At 43.3% G+C, this 24879-nt stretch overlaps 1 protein-coding gene and 1 long non-coding RNA gene across 6 annotated transcripts in view; one reads left to right on the forward strand and one right to left on the reverse strand.

The window, feature by feature from the left end:
• The window catches only part of Cnot10 (CCR4-NOT transcription complex subunit 10), a 50437-nt gene extending 30037 nt beyond the window's left edge, over positions 1-20400 (forward strand). For 2 of the 5 annotated variants that reach the window (XM_048348621.1, XM_048348618.1), the window contains exons 11-19: positions 1868-1989; positions 5106-5282; positions 5689-5769; positions 9660-9773; positions 12071-12201; positions 12971-13006; positions 13197-13324; positions 18257-18332; positions 19959-20400. In XM_048348621.1, coding sequence (XP_048204578.1) covers positions 1868-1989; positions 5106-5282; positions 5689-5769; positions 9660-9773; positions 12071-12201; positions 12971-13006; positions 13197-13324; positions 18257-18332; positions 19959-20113 — 1020 coding nt within the window. In that variant the 3' untranslated portion in view covers positions 20114-20400. The remainder of the gene's footprint in view (positions 1-1867; positions 1990-5105; positions 5283-5688; positions 5770-9659; positions 9774-12070; positions 12202-12970; positions 13007-13196; positions 13325-18256; positions 18333-19958) is intronic. The other 3 variants (XM_048348620.1, XM_048348622.1, XM_048348623.1) reach the window with 3 other exon arrangements.
• Positions 10523-12146, reverse strand: LOC125353146. The gene is made up of 3 exons (XR_007211277.1): positions 12011-12146; positions 10977-10981; positions 10523-10905 (listed from the first exon to the last, which is right to left on the reverse strand). It is a non-coding gene; the product is annotated as an uncharacterized LOC125353146 (long non-coding RNA).
• Positions 20401-24879: the final 4479 nt, after the last annotated feature.

Genomic DNA, 24879 nt, shown 5'->3' on the forward strand with positions numbered 1-24879 from the left:
GTATGTGGTGCTGAGGAATCAAACCCAGGGCTTCATGTATATGAGGCAAGCACTTTTGCACTAGGCCATATTCCCAGTCCTGTTTTTCCTTCCTAATGTTTGTTATGTGGGTAGAAGAAAATTATTGGGGGGCTGGGAATATGGCCTAGGGGCAAGAGCGCTTGCTTCATATACATGAAGCCCTGGGTTCGATTCCCCAGCACCACATATATAGAAATGGACCGAAGTGGTACTGTGGCTCAAGTGTGGCAGAGTGCTAGCCTCGAGCAAAAAGGGAGCCAAGGACAGTGCTCAGGCCCTGAGTTCAAGCCCCAGGACTGACCAAAAAAAAAAGAAAGAAAGAAAATTCTTAGGAACGTATAAGACATCATTTCTCATTGAGATAGTTGGAGGGGAAATTAGTTTCAAAAAGTAATTTGTAGCCAATTGCTAGTGGCTACTCATGCCTATAATTCTAGATGCTCAGGAGGCTAAGATCTGAAGATCATGATTCAAAAGTAGAGCTGTGGTTTTATTGCTGGGCTTGAGCAAAAAAACGGAAAAAAGAAACCCTCAGGGACAGTGCCCAACCTTTGAAGTTCAAGTCTCAGGACCAGCACACACACACCAGAAAAAGTCATTTGCTAGAAATCTGGCCTTTGGTAACTGGGGCATTCAAGGGTTTGGGGTTTTTTTTGCCAGTCCTGGGGCTTAAACTCGGGGTCTGCGCACTGTCACTGGCTTCTTTTTGCTCAAGGCTAGCACTCTACCACTTGAGCCACAGTGCCACTTCTGGCTTTTTCTATATATGCGGTACTGAGGAATTGAACCCAGGGCTTCATGTATACGAGGCAAGCACTTTACCACTAGGCCATATTCCCAGCCCCACGGGTTAAAGCCAGAGAGAAGGCCCTGTTTATTGGAATGGTGATGGCAGTGGGTCTGATAAGCCAACTGCTAAGGGTCCACACTGAATATGAAAACACCCTTGAGGGTCTTGTGTAGTTACTAGACATCAGAATTTCTTTAGATGCTTTTCTGTTTAGAGAAAAGACCTTTGCAGTGTAAAATTTAGATGTGACAGTTCATATTGATAGACTCCAATTTGAATGTCCAGTGGGATGACTAATTGGGACTTAAAAATGGAGGAGGGCTGGGAGCCTATTATTTTAGCTACTCAGGAGGCTGAGATCTAAGGATCATAGTTCAAAGCCAGCCTAGGCAGGAAAGTCTGTGAGTCCACTTTTATCTCCAATTAACCACTAGAATTCTGGAAGTGGTGCTGTGGCCCAAAGTGGTAGAACACTAGGCTTGAGCTAGCTCAAAGGACAGAGCTAGCTCAAGGCCCTGGAGATCAAGCCCTACAACTGATCCCTCTTCCCTCCCCCTGAAAAAATGGAGGAGGGTAGTTTATAAGGGAAATTGGTGCTGCCAAACTCTCAATGAAATAACACATCTGAGAAAAATAATTAAATTTTTCCATATGTAGGCAGTATACCTATAGATATCTGTGTCTCTATTTGAATTTAGATATATGTACATATATATGTATACATTTTTATTTTTGTTTTCAGTTTGAATGTCACTGGTCTTATAATTTGGAGATTTCAGTTTTCTGGAAGTCTAGCATTGTGGCCATGTTTTGTATTGAGCTTGTTAGTTTATATGTTGCTGACAATGTTGCTGTGTTGCTACTTCATGAAGGAAAAGATCTAGCCTCAGAAGCAAGTGATTTATAGGTCATTCTGCACTAAATAGCAAGTATGAGGTCAGTCTGAGCTTTTTAGCAAGATCCTACCTAAAATAATAACAAGAACAGTAATTTTAAGAAATACTGGACTACTTTTCTTACCACTTAAATTTAAATTCCTTTAAATTTATTTTGTAGAGTTCTGAACAAGAAACTAAAGGTCTTCCAAGCAAAAAGGGAATTGTACAATCTATTGTTGGTCAAGGCTATCATCGTAAAATTGTTCTAGCATCACAGTCCATACAGAATACTGTATATAAGTAAGTATTTTGCCAAGAGAAAATATATATTGCTTAACACGATGTACTTTAAGTATAGACATTATCTTTCACAGGAAGGGCCACTTGGTAACTAGGTTTTACTGCTATTTCAGAAATAGACCCCCTATATTTTCGTTTATTTGTTTTGTTTTGGTGTTTTGTGCCAGTCCTGGGGCTTAGACTCTGGGCCTGAGCACTGTCCCTGGCTTCTTTTTTGCTCAAGGCTAGCACTCTACCACTTGAGCCACAGCACCACTTCCGGCTTTTTCTGTATATGTGGTACTGGGGAATTGAACCCAGGGCTTCACATATGGGAGGCAAGCACTCTACCACTAGGCCATGTTCCCAGCCCCCAGATCCCTATATTTTCATATCCTAAGAATCCTGTATTCTATTAGATACTGGTATTCAGATAGTCCAGAAGAGAGCATCTTGGTGTCTCTTTTTCATATCTAGTAACCTCTACATCCAGGGATGGGGGATTTGTTCCTAGACAAATGCTGCAACCTCTGTATGTGTTCTCCATCCATGGATTCAACTAATGCAGACTGAAAACATTAACAAGAAAAAAATTGTGTTTGTACTGCACATATCTTTGTTGTTGTTATCTGTAAACAATATTATGTAACAACTCTTCACATAGCATTTATGTTGTATTAGGGATTTTAAAACTGTAGAGATGACTTAAAGTATGTAGGACTATGTGTTTTACCCCAATGCTACTACACCATTTTATACAAAGGACTTGAAAATCCATAGATTCTTCTCAATTAGTCCATTTTTCTCATTGTTCTTAGGAACAAAAATATTTTAAGATTGCTTTAGTATTAGGGAAAAAATGTTAATACATAAGGCAACCAAAGCAAAGTAGAAGCTGTCTCATGTACAGATCTTTGATTGAACTTTTAAGTAAGATTATATAATGGGGCTGGGCACCAGTGGCTCAGGCCTGAAATCCTAGCTTCTCAGGAGGCTGAGATCTGATGATTGCAGTTCAAAGCCAGCCTGGGGATGAAATTCCTTGAGACTTACTTCTAATTAACCACCAGAAAACTGGAAGTGGAAGAACACTAGCTGTGAGCTGAAGAGCTCAGAGAGAGCAGCACCCAGGCTCAGAGTTCAAGCCCCATTACCAACCAAAAAAAAGTATCTATTGGACATGGTGAAACATATCTAATCTCAGCTCTTGATAAGATGAGGCAGGAAAATTGTGAGTTTGAAAACAACCTAGGTTCAAATGGTAGAGCGCTAGCCTTGAGCTAAAGAGCTCAGGGACAGGGCCTAGACCCAGAGGTCAAGCCCCACAACCAACAAAAAAACAATCAGAACAGACAGACAACAGCTAATTTTTTAAAAAAGGAAATAAACCAGGTGCTGGTGGCTCATCCCTATAGTCTTTTTTTTTTCCCCCAGTGCTGGGGCTTGAACTCAGGGCCTGAGTGATGTTCCTGGCTTCTTTTTACTCAAGGCTAGCACTCAGCCACTTGAGCCACAGTGCCACTTCTGGCTTTTTCTATATATGTGGTGCTGAGGAATCGAACCCAGGGCTTCATGTATACAAGGCAAGCACTCTTGCCACTAGGCCATATTTCCAGCCCCTAGTCCTAACTATTGAGGCTGATATATCTGAGGATCCTGCCAGCCTGGGCAGGAAAGTCCATAAGATTCTTATCTTCAATAAACTACTAAAACAAAGCTAGGCTGGTGGCTCACACCTGCAATCCTAGCTAGCTACTCCGGAGGCTGAGATCTAAGGACACTACAGAAAAAGTCTGAAGTGGAGCTGTGGCTCAAGTAGAAGAGTGCCAGCCTTGAGCACAAAAGTTCAAGGACAGTGCCCAAGCCCAGAGTTCAAACCCCCATAACCAGCACAAAAAAAAAACAAAAAAACAAAAATGCTCAAAGTGGAGTGGTGACTCAAGTGATAGAGCAGCACTAGCCTTGAGCAAAAGAAGCTCAGGTATAGCACCCAAGTCCTGAATTCAAGCCCCAATACTGGTACTTAAAATAGAAAAAAATTGTTTCCTTATGTAATCTCAGTTTGGAGCCTAGTATAATGATACATACTTGTTGTAATCTCAGTACTCTGGAGGCAGTGGCAAGAGAATCAAGAGCTCAAGACCAATGCCAGGTATCAGTGATTTACTGTAATCCTAGCTGCTCAGAAGGTTGAGATCTGAGGATAGCAGTTGACAGTCAGCCTAGGCAGACAACTCCAAGAGATTCTTATCTCCAATTAACCAGCAAAAAGCTAGGCATTGTGGTATGGCTAAAGTGGTAGAATACCACCTTTGAGCAGAAAAGGTCAAGCTAGAAACCATTGCCCTGGCTTCAAGCTCCTTTACTGGCACAGAGATAGAGAGAGAGAGAGAAATGGTTTTTCCAGGCTTAGTGGTGTAATTCATTGATAAAATATGTGCTTAATATTTGTGGGGCCCTGGCTCAGTCCTCATCACCAAAAACAAAAAGATTTTCACTGTTTCAGTAGTACATGCCATAGGGCATCTGAGTCTCACTTAACCTGTAATGTACTTTGATGGGGAAAATGAGGAAGTAAAAGCATTCAGACTTGCAGGAACTGTTACCCTGTCTTCCCAGCAAAATTCTTTCTGGAGATGGAACCCAGAGGCTCATACATGCAAAGCGTAGATGTCCACTAATCCACACCCCCAGCCCTATGAGGCAGCTTTTAAAGCCAAGATAATATTATCCAAAGTGAGTCTCAAATGTGAAAATTTGTTTTCTTCTTTTCTTTCCTGTTCTTGCCGTACCAATCCTAACCTTCATTACAGTTTCCATGTTATTCAGTTCCTTTGTTGCACTAATATGGACACTGCAAATAAACTTGAAGGTCTGTCACTATACATGGTGTCCTTCCCAGAGGTAATGCCAATGTATAGACTTGGAATCTATTATTTACACTTTTACATCTGTGTAATTCTGAAGATTAAATTTCTTCAGCATTCTAGTTTAGCATTTAGACTTCTTTTGTTAAAATTTCACCTATCAAAGGACAAAGTTTTTGTTGATAGTTCATTGGTGTTATTTCTGAATATAGAAAAGTCTTTTTTATATTTATGCCATCTGGTTAGCTAATGTCGTTTTGTTCTTCTAAGTGATGGGCAGTCTTCAGCCATTCCTGTTGCCAGTATGGAGTTTGCAGCCATTTGTCTGAGAAATGCCTTGTTGCTCTTACCTGAAGAACAGCAAGACCCAAAGCAGGAAAATGGGTCTAAAAATAGCAGTCAACTAGGGGGGACCACAGAAAGCAGCGAAAGCAGTGAAACTTGCAGGTAGTATTACCCCTATCTCCCCAGCAAAATCCTTTCAGGACTTTACTAAGGCACCTTCTCTTTCAGATAGATTCCTAAAATTTTCAGCTGGAATTTCCAAAATTGTCTGTTGTAAATCACAACCAAGGAAGTTATATTTCTCATTTAATTTGTAGATGAGAAATGTATGATAACATTGGAATGATTTCCTTTATATAGGAGAAATATTTTTATTTAGAAATTTGTTAAACTATTGCATGCTGGAGAAAAGAATATACATTTACCTGTAACATGTTAGTGATACCTAATTATTAAGTGTTTTCATTGTTTTGATTTGTACAAAATAAGTGCATGGGGATGGGGATTAGCAAAGTAAATTTACACTTAATTTGTTTCCTTTTCATAATTATCAGTCTGTCTATTTCAGCAGCAAAAGTCATGATGGTGACAAATTCATTCCAGCTCCCCCTTCTTCTCCATTAAGAAAACAAGAGTTAGAAAACTTAAAGTAAGTATTTGAAGCACAGTAAATATTACATCTATTGAAATGAGTATATTAGTTTTTACCTCCTCTACTGTTAATACTATGAATTGAATTCTCGATATTAAAAAAGATGCTTGCACTGTGTTTGGAATTCACAGCCTCCTCAGTCTTCTGGCCTTCGTTGTTCACTCACGTTGTATACCTGGTGCTACTTTCTATCAAGGTCAATTTTGTCTTTGTTTCTTTTTTTTTTGGCCAGTCCTGGGCCTTGGACTCAGGGCCTGAGCACTGTCCCTGGCTTCTTCCCGCTCAAGGCTAGCACTCCGCCACTTGAGCCACAGCGCCGCTTCTGGCCGTTTTCTGTATATGTGGTGCTGGGGAATCGAACCCAGGGCCTCATGTATACAAGACAAGCTCTCTTGCCACTAGGCCATATCCCTAGCCCTTGTCTTTGTTTCTTTTTGTTTGTTTGTGCTCTTACCTGTGCTTCATTAAACTATTGGTCAGCTTTTTCACTCAGCTGGCACTCTCACTTGAACCACATCTCCAGTCTTTGGGGTTTTCTTTGTTGTCAGCCAAGGGCCTTAAACTCGGGGCCTGGGCACTGTCCCTGAGCTCTTCACCTCAAGGCTATTGCTCTACCACTTTGATCCACAGCACTAGTTCTGGTTTTCTGATGGTTAATTGGAGGTAAGAGTCTCACAGTTTCATTCCTGGGTTGGCTTTGAATCATGATCCTCAGATCTCAGCCTCCTGAGTAGCTAGGATTACGGGTGTGACCCATGGTGTGCCCAGCTCTTTCTTTCTTTGTTTATAATGTTAAACTGTTAAGATTTCTCTCGTCCGCACTGGTGGCTCACACCTGTAATCCTAGCTACTCAGAAAGCTGAGATCTGAGGATCACGGTTTAAAGCCAGCCTGGTCAAGAAAGCCCATGAGACTCTTATTCTTCAATTAAGTACTAAAAAAGCCAGAAGTAGGGCTGTGGTTCAAGAGGTAGCACATTAGCTTTGAGCAAAAAAGTTCAGGGACAGAACCCAGGCTCTGAATTCAAGCCCGACAACGAGCACAAAACAAAAGCAAAAAACCTTCCCTTTGTAACCTGGTCTTTATATAGCAGTTGTGTTCACTTTGATATTCACACCTGCTAAGATTACATTTAGAGAAATTGATAACTAGGTTGATCATGATCATAATAATTTGTCATTGGTCTGCCAATACTGACAACTGAGCCTTCCTTTCTCTCTCTGTCACATGAAGAATTGGTGATATTAAGGTCTCATGTGTAAAATACTGCATCTCTGTGATTTTTTTTTTTTTTTGCCAGTCCTGGGGCTTGAACTCAGGGCCTGATTGGCTTCCTTTTGCTCCAGGCTAACACTACCACTTGAGCCACAGTGCCTCTACTGGCTTTTTCTGTTTATGTGGTGCTGAGGAGTTGAACCTAGGGCTTTGTGCATGTTAGATAAGCACTCTACTGCTAAGCCACATTCCCTGCCCGCATCTCTGTGATTTTATGCTTTTTTTTTTTTTTTGCGGGGGGTGGGGGTGTTGGGGCTTGAACTCAGGGCCTGGACACTATCTCTGAGCTGCTTCTGGCTCAAGGCTAGCACTCTACCACTTGAGCCACAGCACCACTTCCAGCTTTTTCTGTTTAGGTTTCTGAGGAATTGAACCCAGAGCTTCATGCATACTAAGCAAGCACTCTACCACTAAGCCACATTCCCAGCCAATCACTAGGATTTTTTTTGGCCTGGATTAATGGAAATGAATGCCACTCCAGGAGCTAGAGCCCAGATGTCCCAGAGTGGAGATTGGGATCTGAAGTGAAAAGAGCAGCTTCCCAAACTGCTAGGACAGGCAGAGCTGCCAGGGTCTCTCCCACAACATTATTTAGAAGCTGAGGGCTGGGGATATGGCCTAGTGGCAAGAGTGCTTGCCCGTATACATGAGGCCCTGGGTTCAATTCCCCAGCACCACATATATAGAAAATGGCCAGAAGTGGCGCTGTGACTCAAGTGGCAGAGTGCTAGCCTTGAGCAAAAAGAAGCCAGGGACAGTGCTCAGGCCCTGAGTCCAAGTCCCAGGACTGGCCAAAAAATAAATAAATAAATAAATAAGAAGCTGAATAATGTCCCCCCTCTCCTCAGACAACCATGACCTAGTTCCTGGAACCAGGACCTCATGCAACAAAGGACCTCACAGATGGGATGGAGTTAGGCATCTTGCAGTGGGCAAGAGAAGAGGAAGACAAGCAGCTGTATTCAGAGTGATACAGGAGAGGGCCATTAGGCCAGATACCTCTAATAGGGCCATTTCAAGTCATACACTCTTCAGAGCATTAGAAAACAGTGGTGCTGTGGGGGTTTCCTCTTCTTCCATAGGCCAAAATTACATGTGTGCACTTTAATGGTATACATATAGATTATGATTGTGAACATAACTCAAACTCCATTTGTGGTTCATTTGTGGCTGGCCATTCAGATCTCATTTCTATTTGACAAGGGTTTATTTGAGATAGCTCTGGGGAACAGTTGTTTGACATTCAAATGATCTATTAGTGTCAGGTCTGTCACTAGATCTATTTTAAATGAGCTACCCATTAAATAGGGAACCAGACAGTGGAGGTCTCCACTTCAACTTAGCAAAAAACCTATCTAACTTGAATTTTACATTTATTCAGTGTCAGGTATTTTATAGAATATTCACTGTAACTGTGAATTAAATTTTTTAATATACTCTTGATACTGTTGCTTACCAAAAACTCTAGCTTTTTACAGAGTGTAATTCTGGCAATCAGGAGGCTGTGGCAGGAGGATTGAGAGTGAGAACTCCTTGGGCACATAGGGAATCTCTTGTCTCAAGAAAGCAAAGGGAAGCCAGGCACCAGTGGCTCACACTTGTAATCCTAGCTACTCAGGAGGTAGAGATTTGAGAATTGAGGTTCAAAGCCATCAGGAAAGTCTATGAGACTCTTAGTTCCAATTAACCACCAGAAAACCAGAAATGGTGCTGTGCTAGCCTTGAGCTGAAGAGCTCAGGGACAGCTCCCAGGCCCAGAGTTCAAGCCCCACAACAGACCAGAAAGAGAGAGAGGAGGGGGGGAGGGGCAAACAAAGTGCTGAAGGTGCTTATCCATAATACAGTCCTGGGTTTGGTCTCAGGGACCTCAGAGAACACTGTACTGTCAGGTTAAAAAAAAAAAAATCATTAGTAACCACATTTGGTTATTTTGGGGGTATATAGAGAATTGGATGGGAGCTAAAGATGATTTACACAAATAACCAAACTGCTTTAGGCTTTTTTTTTTTTTTTTTTTTTTTTGGTGCAGTACTGTTCTTGGGTACTGTCCGTGAGCTTTTTTGCTCAAAGCTAGCATACTACCACTTGAGCCACAGTTCTACTTCTGGCTTTTTGGTAGTGTTTAATTGGACATAAGAGTTTCATGAACTTTTCCACTTGGGCTACCTTTGAACCAAGATCCTTAGATCGCTGCCTCCTTCCTGAGTAGCTAAGATTATAGGCATGAGCCACCAGCACCTGGTTTATTGTTCACTTCTTTTAGAAGAGTGGTGCTGGCCTCAAACCACAGTCCTACCAATAGCTTTTTGTAGGTTGTACCACAGGTGTGCACTGCCATGCCTTATTGGTTGAGATGGAGCTTGGTCTCACTAACTTTTGCTGGATCTGACTTTGAACCATTATCCTCTTAATCTCTACCTCTTGAATACCTGGGATTACAGATATGAGGCATAGTACATGGCCAGTTCTTAACATTAGTGTGACTGCTTCCCCTTTGTTTTGTAGTGTCCAGTCTGTCATGGATATAATTAGAACTTTTCTTGCTGTTTGGCAGATGGGTCCATTATCAAGTTTTACCAGAGGCTCTGGTCCTTCTTGCTCTTGTATTCTAGGTGCTCCATACTTGCTTGCAGTGCTTACGTGGCCCTGGCTTTGGGGGATAACCTGATGGCTTTGAACCATGCAGATAAACTTCTTCAGCAGCCCAAGCTGTCTGGATCTCTTAAGTAAGTGTCACTTGCCCTGTGTCCCTCGTGTTCCTGGTCTTCCTTCTCTCAAGGCTGTTTGCTACTACTCCTTACTCATCCAGTGGAATATGTATTTGTAAGTTTAAACAGACTTCCAGTCATGTCTTAGCCATTTTTTTCTCTGTTGGTTTTTGGTTGGTTTTGGGGTTTTTTTTTGCCAGTCCTGGGGCTTGAACTCAGGGCCTAAGCACTGTCCCTGGCTTCCTTTTTGCTCAAGGATAGCACTCTACCACTTGAGCCACAGTTCCACTTCTGTCCTTTTCTGTTCATGTGGTGCTAAGGAATCGAACCCAGGGCTTCATGCATGGAAGGTGTGCACTCTACCACTAAGCCATATTCCCAGCCCTCTCTGTTGGCTCTTAAGGATTAGAGAATGGCATTTGCTGGGCTAACTGCTAAGAAACACAAACTTTGGACTCTAGTTTCTGCTGTTAGGTCTTTGGGACATGAAATAAACGGAATTCTAAAGGAAAAAAAAAACACAAGGGCTGGGGATATGGCCTAGTAGCAAGAGAGCTTGCCTCCCATACATGAAGCCCTAGGTTCGATTCCCCAGCACCACATATACAGAAAACGGCCAGGAGGGGCGCTGTGGCTCAAGTGGCAGAGTGCTAGCCTTGAGCAAAAAGAAAGCCAGGGACAGTGCTCAGGCCCTGAGTCCAAGGCCCAGGACTGGCAAAACACACACACACACACACACACACACACACACATAAAAAGGAATGATAATCTGCTTCAAAGAGCGCAGTTTAAATAAACAGGACCTTTGTGCTCTCCCAAGCCACTGCACCATGTCACGACTGCAGGACAGTTTTGTTTAGGCTGTCCAGATACTTCTGCAGTAATAACAGTATTGTCATCTTTTCTGTTGTAAGGGAAAAGTAGTATGCTTTAAATTTGTTATATAATGCTGATTCTGAAAATTGAATCTAAAGCTACTTAACATTTAGAGGAGTTTTTGTTTTGTTTTGCCTTAGGAGTTTGTTTGGTGATAGTTGGTTTGAATTTGAGACCTTGCTTCTAGACAGGCACACTCTACCATGCTCTTAGCATTGACAGTTACTTTTTCCATTTATTGTGTGGCTTATAGTTAAAGAGTTAAATATAACTACTTGCCTTTGCTTTTTAGTGGTCTTTGTTTGTAGAATTGTGAGGTCATACTCTTGAGAAATCTGCAAATACTTTATCTTAAAAGCAATTGAAGCTGAGGGCTCCAGTGGCTCACACCTATAGTCATAGCTACTCAGGAGGCTGAGATCTGAGGGTCAAGGTTCAAGCCAACCTGGGCAGGAAAATCCAATTAACCACCAGAAAACCAGAAGTGGCACTATAGCTCTAAGTGTAGAGAGTAGGGCACTAGCCTTGAGCAAAAGAGCTCAGGGACAGGCTGGGAATGTGGCTTAGCAGTAGAGTGATTGCCTAGCATACATGAAGCCCTGGGTTTAATTCTTCAGCACAACATAAACTAAAAGGTAGAAGTGGTTCTGTGGCTCAAGTGGTAAAGTGCTAGCCTTGAGCAAAAAGAAGCTCAGGGACAGTACCCTGGCCCTGATTTCAAGCCTTAGGACTGAGGGGAAAAAAGGGTTATGTTTGAGGAACACTAGTTTGAAACAACACTTATCAGTCAACATTAATTTTACATGATCTCACAAACTAGTTTTTCTTATAATATTGGGCTTGAATCCAGGCCCTTCAACATGTTAGGCATGTATTTCTTCACTGAGCTACATTCTCCATCTAGCGCCTCCCTGCCTTTCTTTGTGCTGGGCTTGAATTCAGGGCCCAAGTAGCTATAGCATGGCCACTGGTGCCTAGCTAGCTCATTTTTGTTGTTGTTCTTGATGATGTTGTTGGTCATGGGGCTTGAACTTAGGGCTTAGGCAGTGTCCCTGAGGGTTTTTTTTGTCTAGTCCTAGGGCTTGAACTCAGGGTCTAGGCACTGTCCCTTGAGCCACAGAGCCATTTCCAGCCTTTTCTCTTTATGTGGTACTGAGGAATTGAACTCAGGGCTTCATGCAGGCTAGGAAGCACTCTGCCACTAAGCCACATTCCCAGCCCCTCTGCAAAATATTTCTAAAAGACAAACATGTCTTAAGAGTGGAGCAACCTTTAATTGGTCTATCTTAACTATATACATTTAGATTTCAACTGAAGGACAGGAGCTGTATAAAACACATAACTAGTATCTAGTAATACAATAGATCCAGTATTGTTACACATTTGATATTTTGTGAGGACCTACTTTTTTCAGTGTGGAATCTGCTTTTTTGTTTTAGGTTTTTGGGCCATTTATATGCTGCAGAAGCCCTCATCTCTCTCGACAGAATATCTGATGCTATTACTCACTTGAACCCAGAGAATGTCACTGATGTCTCCTTAGGGATCTCTTCAAATGAGCAGGACCAAGGTTAATGAGGATACACTTGATCAGAACTGGTCACTGTTGCCAGTTCCTTCCTGTCATAATCAGGATGTGAGGAAATCTAAGGGCATGGTGTGGAGGGCAGGAAGTCTCAGGTGGCCTTTTCTTCTTTATTTTTATTTTATTTTATTTTATTTATTTATTTATTTTTGCTGAACTTAACGAAGTAATTGCATGCTAAGTAAACCTGGGAGTTGATGATCATATCATACTTTTGAAGGGTGGTAGTGTCAGGAAGATCTTCTCTTCCCTTTCCTTTTCTCTGTTGTCTTCTCTTTCTGTTCTCTTCTGTTTCTTTGGTAAGAAATAGGGTCTCAATATATTGTGCAGGCTGTCTTCAAACTCCTGGGCTCAGGCAATCCTTAGCTGCCTGAGTCACTGGGACTACAGGTATGTGCCACCATGCCTAACTTCAGAAGATTCATTTCAGTTTGGTTCTGATACTATAATATTTCTTTGAACCAATTCCACAATCTAGGCAGGAATAAATACTATATTCAGCAAGCCAATTTTGAATTATACTTAGGTTTTAGAGGAAGTGAAGTTGTGTAGTATTCACTTTATTTAAGTCTAGGGCTCAGGCTTGGGGTGGTATGGGTAGCATTCTGACATCTTTTACTACAACCTCCACTACATGAAAGGTGATATCATGACATTATGCTTACATTAGTTTTCCATTTCATAAAGAAACTTAGGCTTTTAGAAGATACACTCTGTTGTCCTATCCCTCAGATTTATTTTCATGTATTTGTAGGATCAGACAAGGGTGACAATGAAGCAATGGAGTCCTGTAAGTAAGAAGTTTTGTAAATACTAAAGTAGCCTGGCCTGCATCCCAAAGACTTAGACCCTACATCTTTTGTGTCCTTCATTTATTTGTGAGCCTGAGGCAGAGTGCTGGCTTTATTCTGAGTGGCTTGGGTGGTGGGCTGGGTTGCTCTTACCTAGCCTTTTCATCAGTGTCTACCCTTTCTCTCCAGCTGGAAAACGGGCCCCACAGTGCTACCCCAGTTCTGTCAACTCTGCCCGGACTGTGATGCTGTTCAACCTGGGCAGTGCGTACTGCCTGAGGAGCGAGTATGACAAAGCCCGGAAGTGTCTGCACCAGGTGAGGCTAGGCTCTGAGCTGCCTTGTTCTTACAAGCAGTAGACAAATCATTTGAAGTTATAGCTTTTCTTAATTTATTTGAAGCTTGTGGCTAGTTTGTTAAACATTAAAGTATTACTTTCCCAGGCTTAAAAATATTCTTACAGGGCTGGGAATGTGGCTTAGTGGTAGAGTGCTTGCCTAACATGCATGAAGCCCTAGGTTCAGTTCCTCACCAACACATAAACAGAAAAAGCCGGGAATACCTGTGCTGGATAGGATTTGCTGTATTTTATCTGCTATGCTGAAATCTTCTGGTATTACCTATCAATATAAGATTTAGAATAAATGAACAACCTATCTTTAATGGAAAAAAAAAATAAGCTGGGAGTGGCACTGTGGCTCAAGTGGTAGAGTGCTAGCCTTGAACAAAAGGAAGCCAGGCACGGTGCTCAGGCCCTGAGTTCAAGCCCCAGGACTGGCAATATATATATATATATATATATATATATATATATATATAGAGAGAGAGAGAGAGAGAGAGAGAGAGAGAGAGAGAGAGAGAGAGAGAGACATATATACGTATATATATATGTACATAGATATATATACACATATACATATATACTTACAGTTCAGCATTATATATGAGCATGGACACGTAATTATAAGTATTTTCTGATTTTTTTTCTTTTTTTTTGTGCCAATATTGGGTCTTAAAATTAGGACCTGGGCTCTGCAACTTGAACCATGGCTTCTCTTCTAGCTTCTTTTGCTAGTTAATTGCAGATAAGCATCTCATGGACTTTCCTGTCCATTGTGGCTTTGAACTGCAATCCTCAGATCTCATCCTATGGGGTTTTTGTTTTTGTTTTTGTTTTGTGTCATTCCTAGAACTTGAATTCAGAGTCTGGGCACTGTCCCTTAGATATTTTGCTTACAGCTAATGCTCTACTACTTGAACCACAGCTCCACTTCAGGCTTTTTGGTGATAATTTGAGCTAAGAGTCTTAAATTAAATCTTTCCTTCCTGGGCTGTCTTCAAACCGTGATCCTCAGATCTCAGTCTCATAAGTAAGTAGAGTTACTGATGTGAGCCTTCATCACATTATGTAAAGCCTATTTGGCTTCATCCTACGGTTTTAGTAATTGAAACTTCAAAAAATGGACAGCCATGTAAATAAGAGCTAACTTAAACTATGTTGCATCCTTAACAGTTGAACATTATACCACTGTGAACTGCACTAAAGTGAAGAGCTAGCCATGACATAGTGGAAGAGTGGATGTAAGCCAGTGTGTACAATTCTAGGGAGACCTGTGAAAGAATACCAATGTGTCCAGTGGTAGCAGTAAGCTCACCTTTTTTTTTAATTGTTTACTTTTAAGCTTTTACATTTTAGATGAGGTGAACCCCTTTTATTTTTTTTAATAGTTTCACCAGGCACCAGTGGCTTATACCTGTAATCCTAGCTACTCAGGAGGCTGAGATCAGAGTGTCAGGGTTCAAAGTCAGCCCAGACAGAAAAGTCCAAAAGACTCCTATCTCAAAAGCTGATCAGGCAGCATGGTAGAGCACCAGCCACGAGCAGGCAAGTACAAGTGAGGCCCTGAGTTCAAGACCTAGTACCTCCACAAAAAAAATAAAAGATAGTTACAGCCAGGTATGCTAGCATATACCTCTAAGTCCTAGATAATATGGAGGCTGAGGCAGGAGAATTACTTGAGCCATGAGTTTGAAATGAGCCTGAACATCATAATAAAACCACCCCATCTCAAAGAAGAAAAAATGGTGGGGCACTTTTGTAATCCCAGCTGTTTGTGAGGGAGAGATCAAAAGGATTGGTATTTGAGGCCAACCAGCATAAAAAATAAGATCCCACTTAAATCAAATGTTTTGTAATTCCAGCTACAGGAGGTAGCTGAATTGTAGAGGTAGAGAATTGCTGAGCAAAACCAGCCCCAGGCAAAAATGCAAGACGATACCTGGAAAAAAAAAAAAAAAAAGATCCTACCTACTTAGGAGGCTGAGATCTGAGGATTGTGGTTTAAAGCCAGTCCAGGCAGGAAAGTCTGTGAGACTCAATAAACTACTCAGAAAAGACTGAAAGTAGCACTGTGGCTCAAGTGGTGGAGTGCTGGCCTTGAGCACAAAAGCAAAAGGAATTGAAGATATCCCTCTAAATAAATCAGAGGCAGGAGAAGGAGAGATAAAAGAAAACAAAGCTGTCTACAGCCATACTACCATGAACGTGGCCAATCTCATTTGATCTCGGAAGCTAATAAGCAGGGTCGGGCCTGGTTAGTACTTGGATGGGAAGAAACAAAGCTGCTGCCCCAGGTATAGTGATGCATACCTGTAATCTCCAAACTTTCAGGAGTGCAAGGCAGGAGGAATGCAAGTTCCCAGGCCAGCCTGAGCTACATAAGTGAGACTGCTTGTAATGTAGAACTAAAATTGTCCCTGGATTTTACCACTGAAATAGTGTGTCAGCAGGCCTCCAGGCAGAGGCACCACCCATCCTTGGAAAGATGAATGGGGCTGTGCTAGAGGACACCTGGCATCAGCACCAACTCCACAGTGTGGGGAACGGCAGTTCCTCCAAAGGCCATGCATGCAGCACACTCCTGTCAAGCACTCCCTGTGTGCCAAGCCATGGGAGTGAGACAGAACACAAGTAGACTTGTATGTCTACTTCTTACTTCTTACAGGCTTCCTAAAGAATTTTTGTTTTATTTTGTTTGTTTGTTTGTTTGTTTGCCAGTCCTGGGGCTTGAACTCAGGGCCTGAGCACTGTCCCTGGCTTCTTTTTGCTCAAGGTTAGCACTCTGCCACTTGAGCCACAGCGCCACTTCTGGCCGTTTTCTTTATATTTGGTGCTGGGGAATCGAACCTAGGGCTTCATGTATACCAGGCAAGCACTCTTGCCACTAGGCCATATTTCCAGCTCCTTCCTATAGAATTTTAATACTTCTAATATAGGAAGTTTGTGCAAATGGTCCATATTGAGAGAGCTCACTTGTGCTTTCCAAAGAAACTGACATTGAAATTAAACCTGCTCTCAGGAGACAGGATAGCTTCCAGAAATTGGTCAGCTATGCAGGGAAATTGATAATTGCCTAAAAGGGATGGTGCTGAACCATGGGAAATGACCTATTTGTGGTCATTTATTCAGTGTGGTCATATATTCAGTCTTGGTAGTATCTGGTCAGCATTTCTAATCCCAGTCAGCAGGTTTGGTGATGGACTTGAAGGAAAGGCGTTCATGTTTTGCAGGGGTTCAACAGTGAGTTACTCTGGGAAGTGTTTAACAGCCCTCCGTAGCTGAGACATAGTGGGGTCAGACCTTGTTCAGGGGCTGAGAGGGCTTGTCTTGGTCCCTTGGTTTCTAGGTTAATCTGGTGGCTGGACCTTTGTTAGTTGAGGGGCCACCCTGCCTAGCAGAAAAGAAGCGTGATGTGAGAAGTTGGCAAGGGCTTCCAGTAGGTGTGTCCAAGGGTGCCTGCCCCCCCACTAAGCCAATAAGCAAAGTGCCATGTAAGCTTCACAAAATTATGCCTTGAATTATTTTATTTTAGAAAAGGCTTGCGTATATGTCAGTACGAAGAATAAAAGGAACCTGCTTACTAGCCACTTAAGAGAAAATATTTTAATATCTGCAGAGTGCTGTAATAATGTTCTTACTATTTAAAGCTCAGCCTACAGGTATAAAAATATCATGTTCTGGGCTGCCTTGTTATCCCTCAATGACCTGAGAGGAACGGCCTACCTCATGAGCATGCCTGCGCTGAGCTGAAGAAACAGGCTCTGAGGGAGACGCCCACTAGCCCTGGTTTCTCCTCATGCTGTCAGCTTCCCATGCCAGTTCCCCTGTGGTTTACCTGTCCTGCCCCCACAGTGTCTCCCTCCCCCACCACTCTTCAACCTAGCTTGTGTGTGACCTTGTGGTTCTAAGGTATTTACACACAGGACATCCACACCCTCTCCTGGTCAGTTAGTATTTGTGAAAATATACTTGCAGTTCCACTGAGGGAAGAAGCAAAGCACACTGGGTACAACAAACAACTAAAACTAGCTGGAAAATGTAGTTGATATTCAGGTTGGGGAAAGGCTACAGATGCAGCCTAAGGAAGTGAATCTAATGGTAGTACCCTGACCAAAGCAGCCCAAGTTTCCTTTTCTTAGTGCTGCCTAGTGCCATGGCTCTTTCTCATGTTAGCCAGGCATTGGTGGCTCATTCCTAGTTACTCAGGAAGCTGAGATCAGAGAATCATGATCTGAAGCTAATGCAGGCAAGAAAGCCTGTGAAACTGTTACCCCCACTACACTACCAACAAAGCTGGAAGTGGAGCATTGGTTCAAGGGGTAGAGTGCTAGCCTTGCACAAAAAGCTGAGGACAGCTCTCAGGTCCTGAGTTCAAGCCCCAGAACCGACCAGCACCAAAAAACAAAAAACCCACCATGTCGCCTAAACCAGTAAATTAGTTTATATTAAGTTGTGTTGTATAAAACTAGGCCTAGTAGTGTTCCTTTGTGATCTCAGCAGGTGACTGAGGTAGGATCATGAGTTCAAAGCCAGCCTAGGCTATATATTATAACCTGTCTTAACTGGGCACCCATGGCTCAAGCCTATAATCCTAACTGCTCAGGAAGCTGAAATCTGAGGATCTTGGTTGGAAACCAGCCTAGGCAGGAAGGTCCATGAGACTTGTCTCCAGTTAACTACCAAAAGTCAGAAAGGTAGCTATGGCTCAAGTGGTAGAGCACCAGCCTTGAGCAGAAAGCTAAGGAACAGCTTTCAGGCCCTGAGTTCAAGACAAGAGGGGATCCCCCGAAGAAGCCTATGGAAATAAACTTGAGTAACTCTAGTTGATAGATTTTTCTGTTTGACATTCCTTGGGAGTTTGTGTCTTAAACTGTTGGTTGTTCATGGCTGTCTTGTGTTTTGAACAAAGGCGGCTTCAATGATTCATCCTAAGGAGGTTCCCCCTGAGGCCATCCTGCTGGCAGTCTATCTGGAACTGCAGAATGGTGAGTGATCAGACCCTACCTAGGTCACGAAAATCAAAACATACTCCTTCCTTGGAGATGTACTCAGCAGGTTCTTCTACATGAAATGCAGCAAGGGCTACTTGTTACAGCTCAGTGGTAGACCACTTGACTTGTGTGCATGAAGGTCTGTCTGGGTTCTATTCCTGGCACACAGCCTGCCTATACTTTAACAACTTCTCCTACTGAGCTGTACCTGAGAATCCTTAAGGAACTTTAAAAGTCTATTGCCAGGGCTGGGAATATGGCGCTTGCCTCCTACACATGAAGCTCTCGGTTCAATTCCCCAGCACCACGTATATGGAAAACGGCCAGAAGGGGCACTGTGGCTCAGGTGGCAGAGTGCTAGCCTTGAGCAGGAAGAAGCCAGGGACAGTACTCAGGCCCTGAGTCCAAGGCCCAGGACTGGCAAAATAAAAAAGAAAAAAGAAAAGTCTATTGCCAGAGCCAGGCACCAATGGCTGACAACATCTGTAATCTTAGCTATTCAGGAGGCTGAGATCTGAGGTTCTTTTCTTTCTTTTTTTCTTTTCTTTTTTTTTTTTTAACCAGTCCTGGGGCTTGGACTCAGGGCCTGAGCACTGTCCCTGGCTTCTTTTTGCTCAAGGTTAGCACTCTACCTTTTGAGCCACTTCTGGCTTTTTCTGTTTATGTGGTGCTAAGGAATCAAACCCAGGGCTTCATGCATGTGAGGCAAGCACTCTACCACTAGGCCATATTCCCAGCCCAATCTGAGGTTCTTGATTCGAAGCCAACCCAGGCAGGAGACTCTTGTCTCCCAACTAACCAGCAGAAGGCCAGAAGTGGAGCTGACTCAAGTGTCAGAGCACTAGCCTTGAGCAAATAGCTCAGGGACAGCACTTAGCCCCGGAGTTTAGGCCTCAGACCAGCACCAAAAGGAAAAAAAGAAAGAAAGAAAGAATTTCTAGTCTTATAGGTTTTTTGTTTTTTTTAAAGTTGGTTTTATTGATGTATAAACACAGCAGTTATCCACTCTTTTATGGGGTTGGGAAGTCCAGGGGTTTGAACTCAGGACCTCAGGCTTGCCAAGCAGGCACTCTACCACTTGAGCCATGAACCAACCCCTAGTCTTACAGGTTTTTTTGTTTGTTTGTTTGTTTTGTTTTGTTTTTTTGGCCAGTCCTGGGCCCTGAGTCCAAGCCCCAGGACTGGCAAAAAAAAAAAAAAAAAAAAGAATTTCTAGTCTGTCGTGGGGTTCTTTGTGGTTCCTGTATACTGCCAGGGCTACAGACCACCACTTTTTTTATATCAGTTGTACTTTCCTTACCAGACTCTAACAGCCTGCTGTCTTGCTTTTTTTTTTTTTTTTTTTTTGGCTAGTCCTGGGCCTTGGACTCAGGGCACTGTCCCTGGCTTCCTTTTGCTCAAGGCTAGCACTCTGCCACTTGAGCCACAGCGCCACTTCTGGCCGTTTTCTGTATATGTAGTGCTGGGGAATTGAACCCAGGGCCTCATGTACATGAGGCAAGCTCTCTTGCCACTAGGCCATATCCCCAGCCCCTGCTGTCTTGCTTTTTATAAAATGTGAATTGGCAGTGCTGCATGCTGGTTGTTGTTTTTTTTTTTTAATGTGAATTGTTTTTCTAGGTAATACTCAACTGGCCTTACAGATCATCAAAAGGAATCAGCTCCTTCCCACAGTGAAGACACACTCAGAAATGAGAAAGAAGCCAGTGTTTCAGCCTGTGCACCCAATCCAGCCCATCCAAATGCCAGCGTTCACTGCTGTGCAGAGGAAGTGACTGACTGCTTTGGAGAAAGCCACCTGACACAAAGGCGGTGTTTATTTTTCAGTTATGTCACTGCAAAATGAGTGAATAACAGACTGAGATAAAGGATGTGAGTTTTGAAGACACAGTTTTTAAGACTTTTACCCACCCCTCTTCTTGCCAGAAGGAGAAGGTTACTTAAAATTAAGGATTCACAAACTTGTTTTCAGCCATTTTCTTTTAAACTCTGACAGACTTAATTTTGAACCATTATTTGATCTATGTGTCAGAGACAATTAAAACAAGATCCTGTCAGAACAGCCTTGTGGTCTTTCTTGCAACTCTCAAGAGTATTTTTGCATGTGAGATTTAAGTGTTCAAGTTTTGAAAAGGACTGGAGCCAGGCACCAGTGGCTCAGACCTATAATCCTAACTACTAAGGAGGCTGAGATCTGAAGATTATGGTTCAAAGCCAACCCAGGCAGGGGAATCTATGCAAGTCAGATCTCCACTAAACTACCAAAAAAAGCTGGAAGTGGAGCTTTTGGGCAAGTGGTAGAGCACTAGCTTGAGCAAAAAAAGCTCAGAGATGGCACCCAGGCCTGCGTTCAAGCCCCAAGTCCAGCACAAAAAATAAAAGTGGAAAATATACAAGAACCTACCAGGCATAATTGGGTTAAAATGAAATGACTAGTACTCACTTTCAAGCCTGGGATACACTAGCTTTGGGTCTGTTCTCCAGCAGTTCAGGGATCCCTGGTAGTCCCTTTATAAGAACAAACCACAATTTAAAGACTTTTCCTAAGGCATGGATAAACATGTTAGGAGATTAGCATTGTCAGAATTTGTCAGTAGGCTGGATGCACTAATTGTAGGTAGAAAAATAACTAGTATAGACCTGCTTCCAACAATTTAGTGACCACCTACACTGTTAGGTGGATTCACCAGCTCTTGCCTTTCAGAAGTATCCCTTGATGCCCTTGCTCTCTAGTTCCCTATTTGGACTCATAGTTTCAGAAGGTTCATCCCATGGTTCTTGGCTGTACTGATTCTGGGCCTCTAGTGAAGCAGAACATTGTGGTGGTGGGGCCTGTGGCAGAGGCTGCTCACCTCACAGGGGGCAGGGAAGCAGAGAGGAAGAGCCAGAGACAAGATCCTCTAGAGCCCTCCCCTACGGGCCTACTTCCTGCAGTTTTGCTTTCACGTCCTAAATTTCCCCAGATAGTATCATCATCTGGACACCTCAGCTTTGACCCATGAGCCTATGGAGGTCACTTTATATGCAAACCAGAACAGCTATTATACAGGAAGATTTGGGCTCAAGGCCTGCCCCCATCACTTGAGCTGTAGTTAGTCCTCAAAGATTTTGTTTTTGTTTTGGTGCCAGATCTGGGGCTCGAACTCAGGGCACGGGTGCTGCTCCTTGAGCTTTTTCACTTAAGGCTAGTGAGCTACCATTTGAGCAACAGCTCCACTTCTGGCTTTTGGTGGTTAATTGGAGATGAGACTGTCATAGACTTGCCTGCCTGAACTGGCTTTGAACCACACCTCAGATCTGAGCATACTTAGTAGCTAGAATTATAGTCATGATCCACCAATGCCTGGCCTTAAAGGCATCTTTCCTGAAGCTTTTTCTAGATTTCTTGTTCCTGTCTCCCTCCCAATATGTATAATTTCTCCTTCATTTTTTTTGTTTGAGTTATAGGTCTTCTTGGCTTCCCAGGGTGACATGGAACCTCCAAATGCTGCCTCTTCCCCCCCCACCCCAATCCTGGGGCTTGAACTCAGGGCCTGAGCACTGTCCCTGAGCTGCTTTTGCTCAAGATTAGAACTCTACCACTTCAGCCACTTTCAGCTTTTTCTGCTTATGTGGTACTGAGGAATCAAACCCAGGGCTTCATGCATGCTAGGCAAGCACTCTACCACTAAGCCATATTTCTAGCCCATGGGTGTGTGTGTGTGTGTGTGTGTGTGTGTGTGTGTGTGTGTGTTACTGTTTTGTCAGTCGTGGGGTATGAACTCAGGGCCTGGGCATTCTGCTGTCCCTGAGCTCTTTTTGCTCAAGTGATCTACCGCTTCGATCCAGAGTACTGCTTCCAGTTTTTGTGTTAATTGGAGATTAGAGTCTCACAGGGACTTTTCTGCCCAGGCTGGATTCAAACTGTGATCCTCAGATCTCAACCTCCTGAGTAGCTAGGATTACAGGCATGAGCCACCAGTGCCCATCTATTTTCAGCTTCTAATTTATGGTAAATATCTTGAGGGTTAAGGTTTGAGTCCAGCCTGGGCAAAAGAAGTTTGTCAGACTCCCATCTCCAAAATAACCTGCAAATAGCAGGGCTGTAAGGTGTTGCTGAAGTGAGATAGCCAGCTTTGCAAGTGCAAGGCCCTGAGTTCAAACATCAGTAACAAAAGAAAACATACAAGGGCCGAGCACTGGTGGCTCACACCTGTAATCCTAGCTACTCAGGAGGCTGAGATCTAAGGATCGCAGTTCAAAGCCAACCTGGGCAGAAAAGTCTGTGAGACTCTCATCTCAAGTAAACTACTCTGAAAAAGCCAGAAGTGGTGCTGTGCCTCAAGTGGTATAGTGCTAGCCTTGAGTTCAAAGAGGCTTAGGGACAGCACCCAGGCCCTGAGTTCAGGCCCCAAGACCAGCAAAAACAAACAAAAAGAAAGAAAGAGAAAGGAAGGAAGGAAGGAAGGAAGGAAGGAAGGAGGGAGGGAGGGAGGGAGGGAGGAAGGAAGGAAGGAAGGAAGGAAGGAAGGAAGGAAGGAAGGAAGGAAGGAAGGAAGGAAGGAAGGAAGGAAGGAAACATGGAAGACTTTGATTATTTTCCAAGGGTAATATTCTGAGTGTGTTTAAGGGAGTTAGGTATAGTAACGTGTGTGTGCACAGCATGCACATGCCCATTGGTATGAACTGAAACTGGGGGCCTGGGTGCTATCCCTCTGTGTGTGTGCGCGCGCGTGACCTGTATGCATGCACACCTGTTCCTGACCTGGGGCTTGAACTCAGGGCCTGGGTGCTATCCCTGAGCTTTTATGCTCAAGGCTAAAGCTCTACTACATGACCAACAGCTCTACTTCCAGCTTTTTTGGTGGTTAATTGGAGATAAGTCTCATGGACTTTCCTGCTCATGCTGGCTTTGAACTACTCTTCTTGGATCTGAGCCTACTGAATAGTTAGAATTATAGGCATGAGCCACTGGTGCCCAGCTGCCTTAGCCTTTTCACTCAAGGCTTGCATGCTTACCACTTAAGTCATAGCTCCAATTCTGGCTTTCTGGTGGTTAATTGTAGATAAGAGTCTCACAAGGGGGCTGGGGATATGGCCTAGTGGCAAGAGAGATTGCCTCGTATACATGAGGCCCTGGGTTCGATTCCCCAGCACCACATATACAGAAAACGGCCAGAAGTAGTGCTCAAGTGGCAGAGTGCTAGCCTTGAGCAAAAGGGAAGCCAGGGACAGTGCTCAGGCCCTGAGTCCAAGGCCCAGGACTGGAAAAAAAAAAAAAAAAAAAAAAAAAAAGAGTCTCACAAGGGGCTGGGAATGTGGCTTAGTGTTAGAGTGCTAGCCTAGCATGCATGAAGCCCTGGATTCAATTCCTCGGCATCACATAGAAAGAAAAAACCAGAAGTGGCGCTGTGGCTCAAGTGGTAGAGTGCTAGCCTTGAGCAAAAAGAAGCCAGGGTCAATGATCAGACCCTGAGTCCAAGCCCCAGGACTGGCAAAAAAAAAAATGTCACGAACTTTACTACCTGGGCTGCCTTTGAACCAGAATTCTCAGATCCTAGTCTCCTAGCTGCTGTCATATTGACTCCTATTTTAGGATTGACAGACTTCATCTTGGGTTATCCACAAGCCACGCCCAGCCACAGTTCCCCATTCCCAGCTCCAACAGTGTTAACATGTTTCTGCACAGTCAGGATGCTCTATCCCAGTCCCACAGCTATTTCTAGTGTCCTGCTACAAAAGGTATTGTCTTCAGGCTGGGAATATGGCCTAGTGGTAAAGTGCTTGCCTTGTATACATGAAGCCCTGGGTTCAATTCCTCAGCACCATATATATAGAAAATCTGGAAGTGGCACTGTGGCTCAAGTGGTAGAGTGCTAGCCTTGAGCAAAAAGAAGCCAGGGACAGTGGTCAGGCCCTGAGTTCAAGGACTGGCCAAAAAAAAACAAAACATCTTGGCTATGTGCCAGATATAGGATGTTTTCCCTGGCTACAAATCAGCTATAGAATGTTCTGCCCCTGCTGTCTGTTATCTCAGTGTCCAGCTGTGACTACAAAAGTTTTCCTGCTCTCAGCCCCTTCTGCCTTCAGCCTCCTTGATGCTGTATGACTACCTCCCCTGCCTAGGAGCAGGCTGCTACTCAGGCTTCTTCATGTGACTGTGTGTCCACATGGTTTCTGGGTTGGTGCTTACTACACTAGCTACCCAGAAGGTGGGATTACAGTCAAGAGCCATCAGCATCCAGCTATTAAATGCAATTTTAATTGAGCATGGTTTTACCAAAACTTAAACCCATTGTACATTTTGTAAGTGGAGGAGCATGAGTACACTTCCCTGACTGCTGCTCCTAAGCACCTCACAAGAAAGTAATCATGCCATGTCACAAAAAGATCAAACTTCCAAGCATGGTTCCTTTCCATGTATATCATTTTCATACCATAGTGAATTAAGAAATCTAAATTGAACCACTTTTTTGTTTTGGTCAGTTGTGGGGCTTGAGTTCAGGGTCTGAGCACTGTCTCTGAGCTCTTTTGCTCAAAGCTAGGGCTCCACTTCTGGTTT

Source organism: Perognathus longimembris, chromosome 6, assembly GCF_023159225.1.
Source record: "Perognathus longimembris pacificus isolate PPM17 chromosome 6, ASM2315922v1, whole genome shotgun sequence".
NCBI lineage: Eukaryota > Metazoa > Chordata > Mammalia > Rodentia > Heteromyidae > Perognathus > Perognathus longimembris.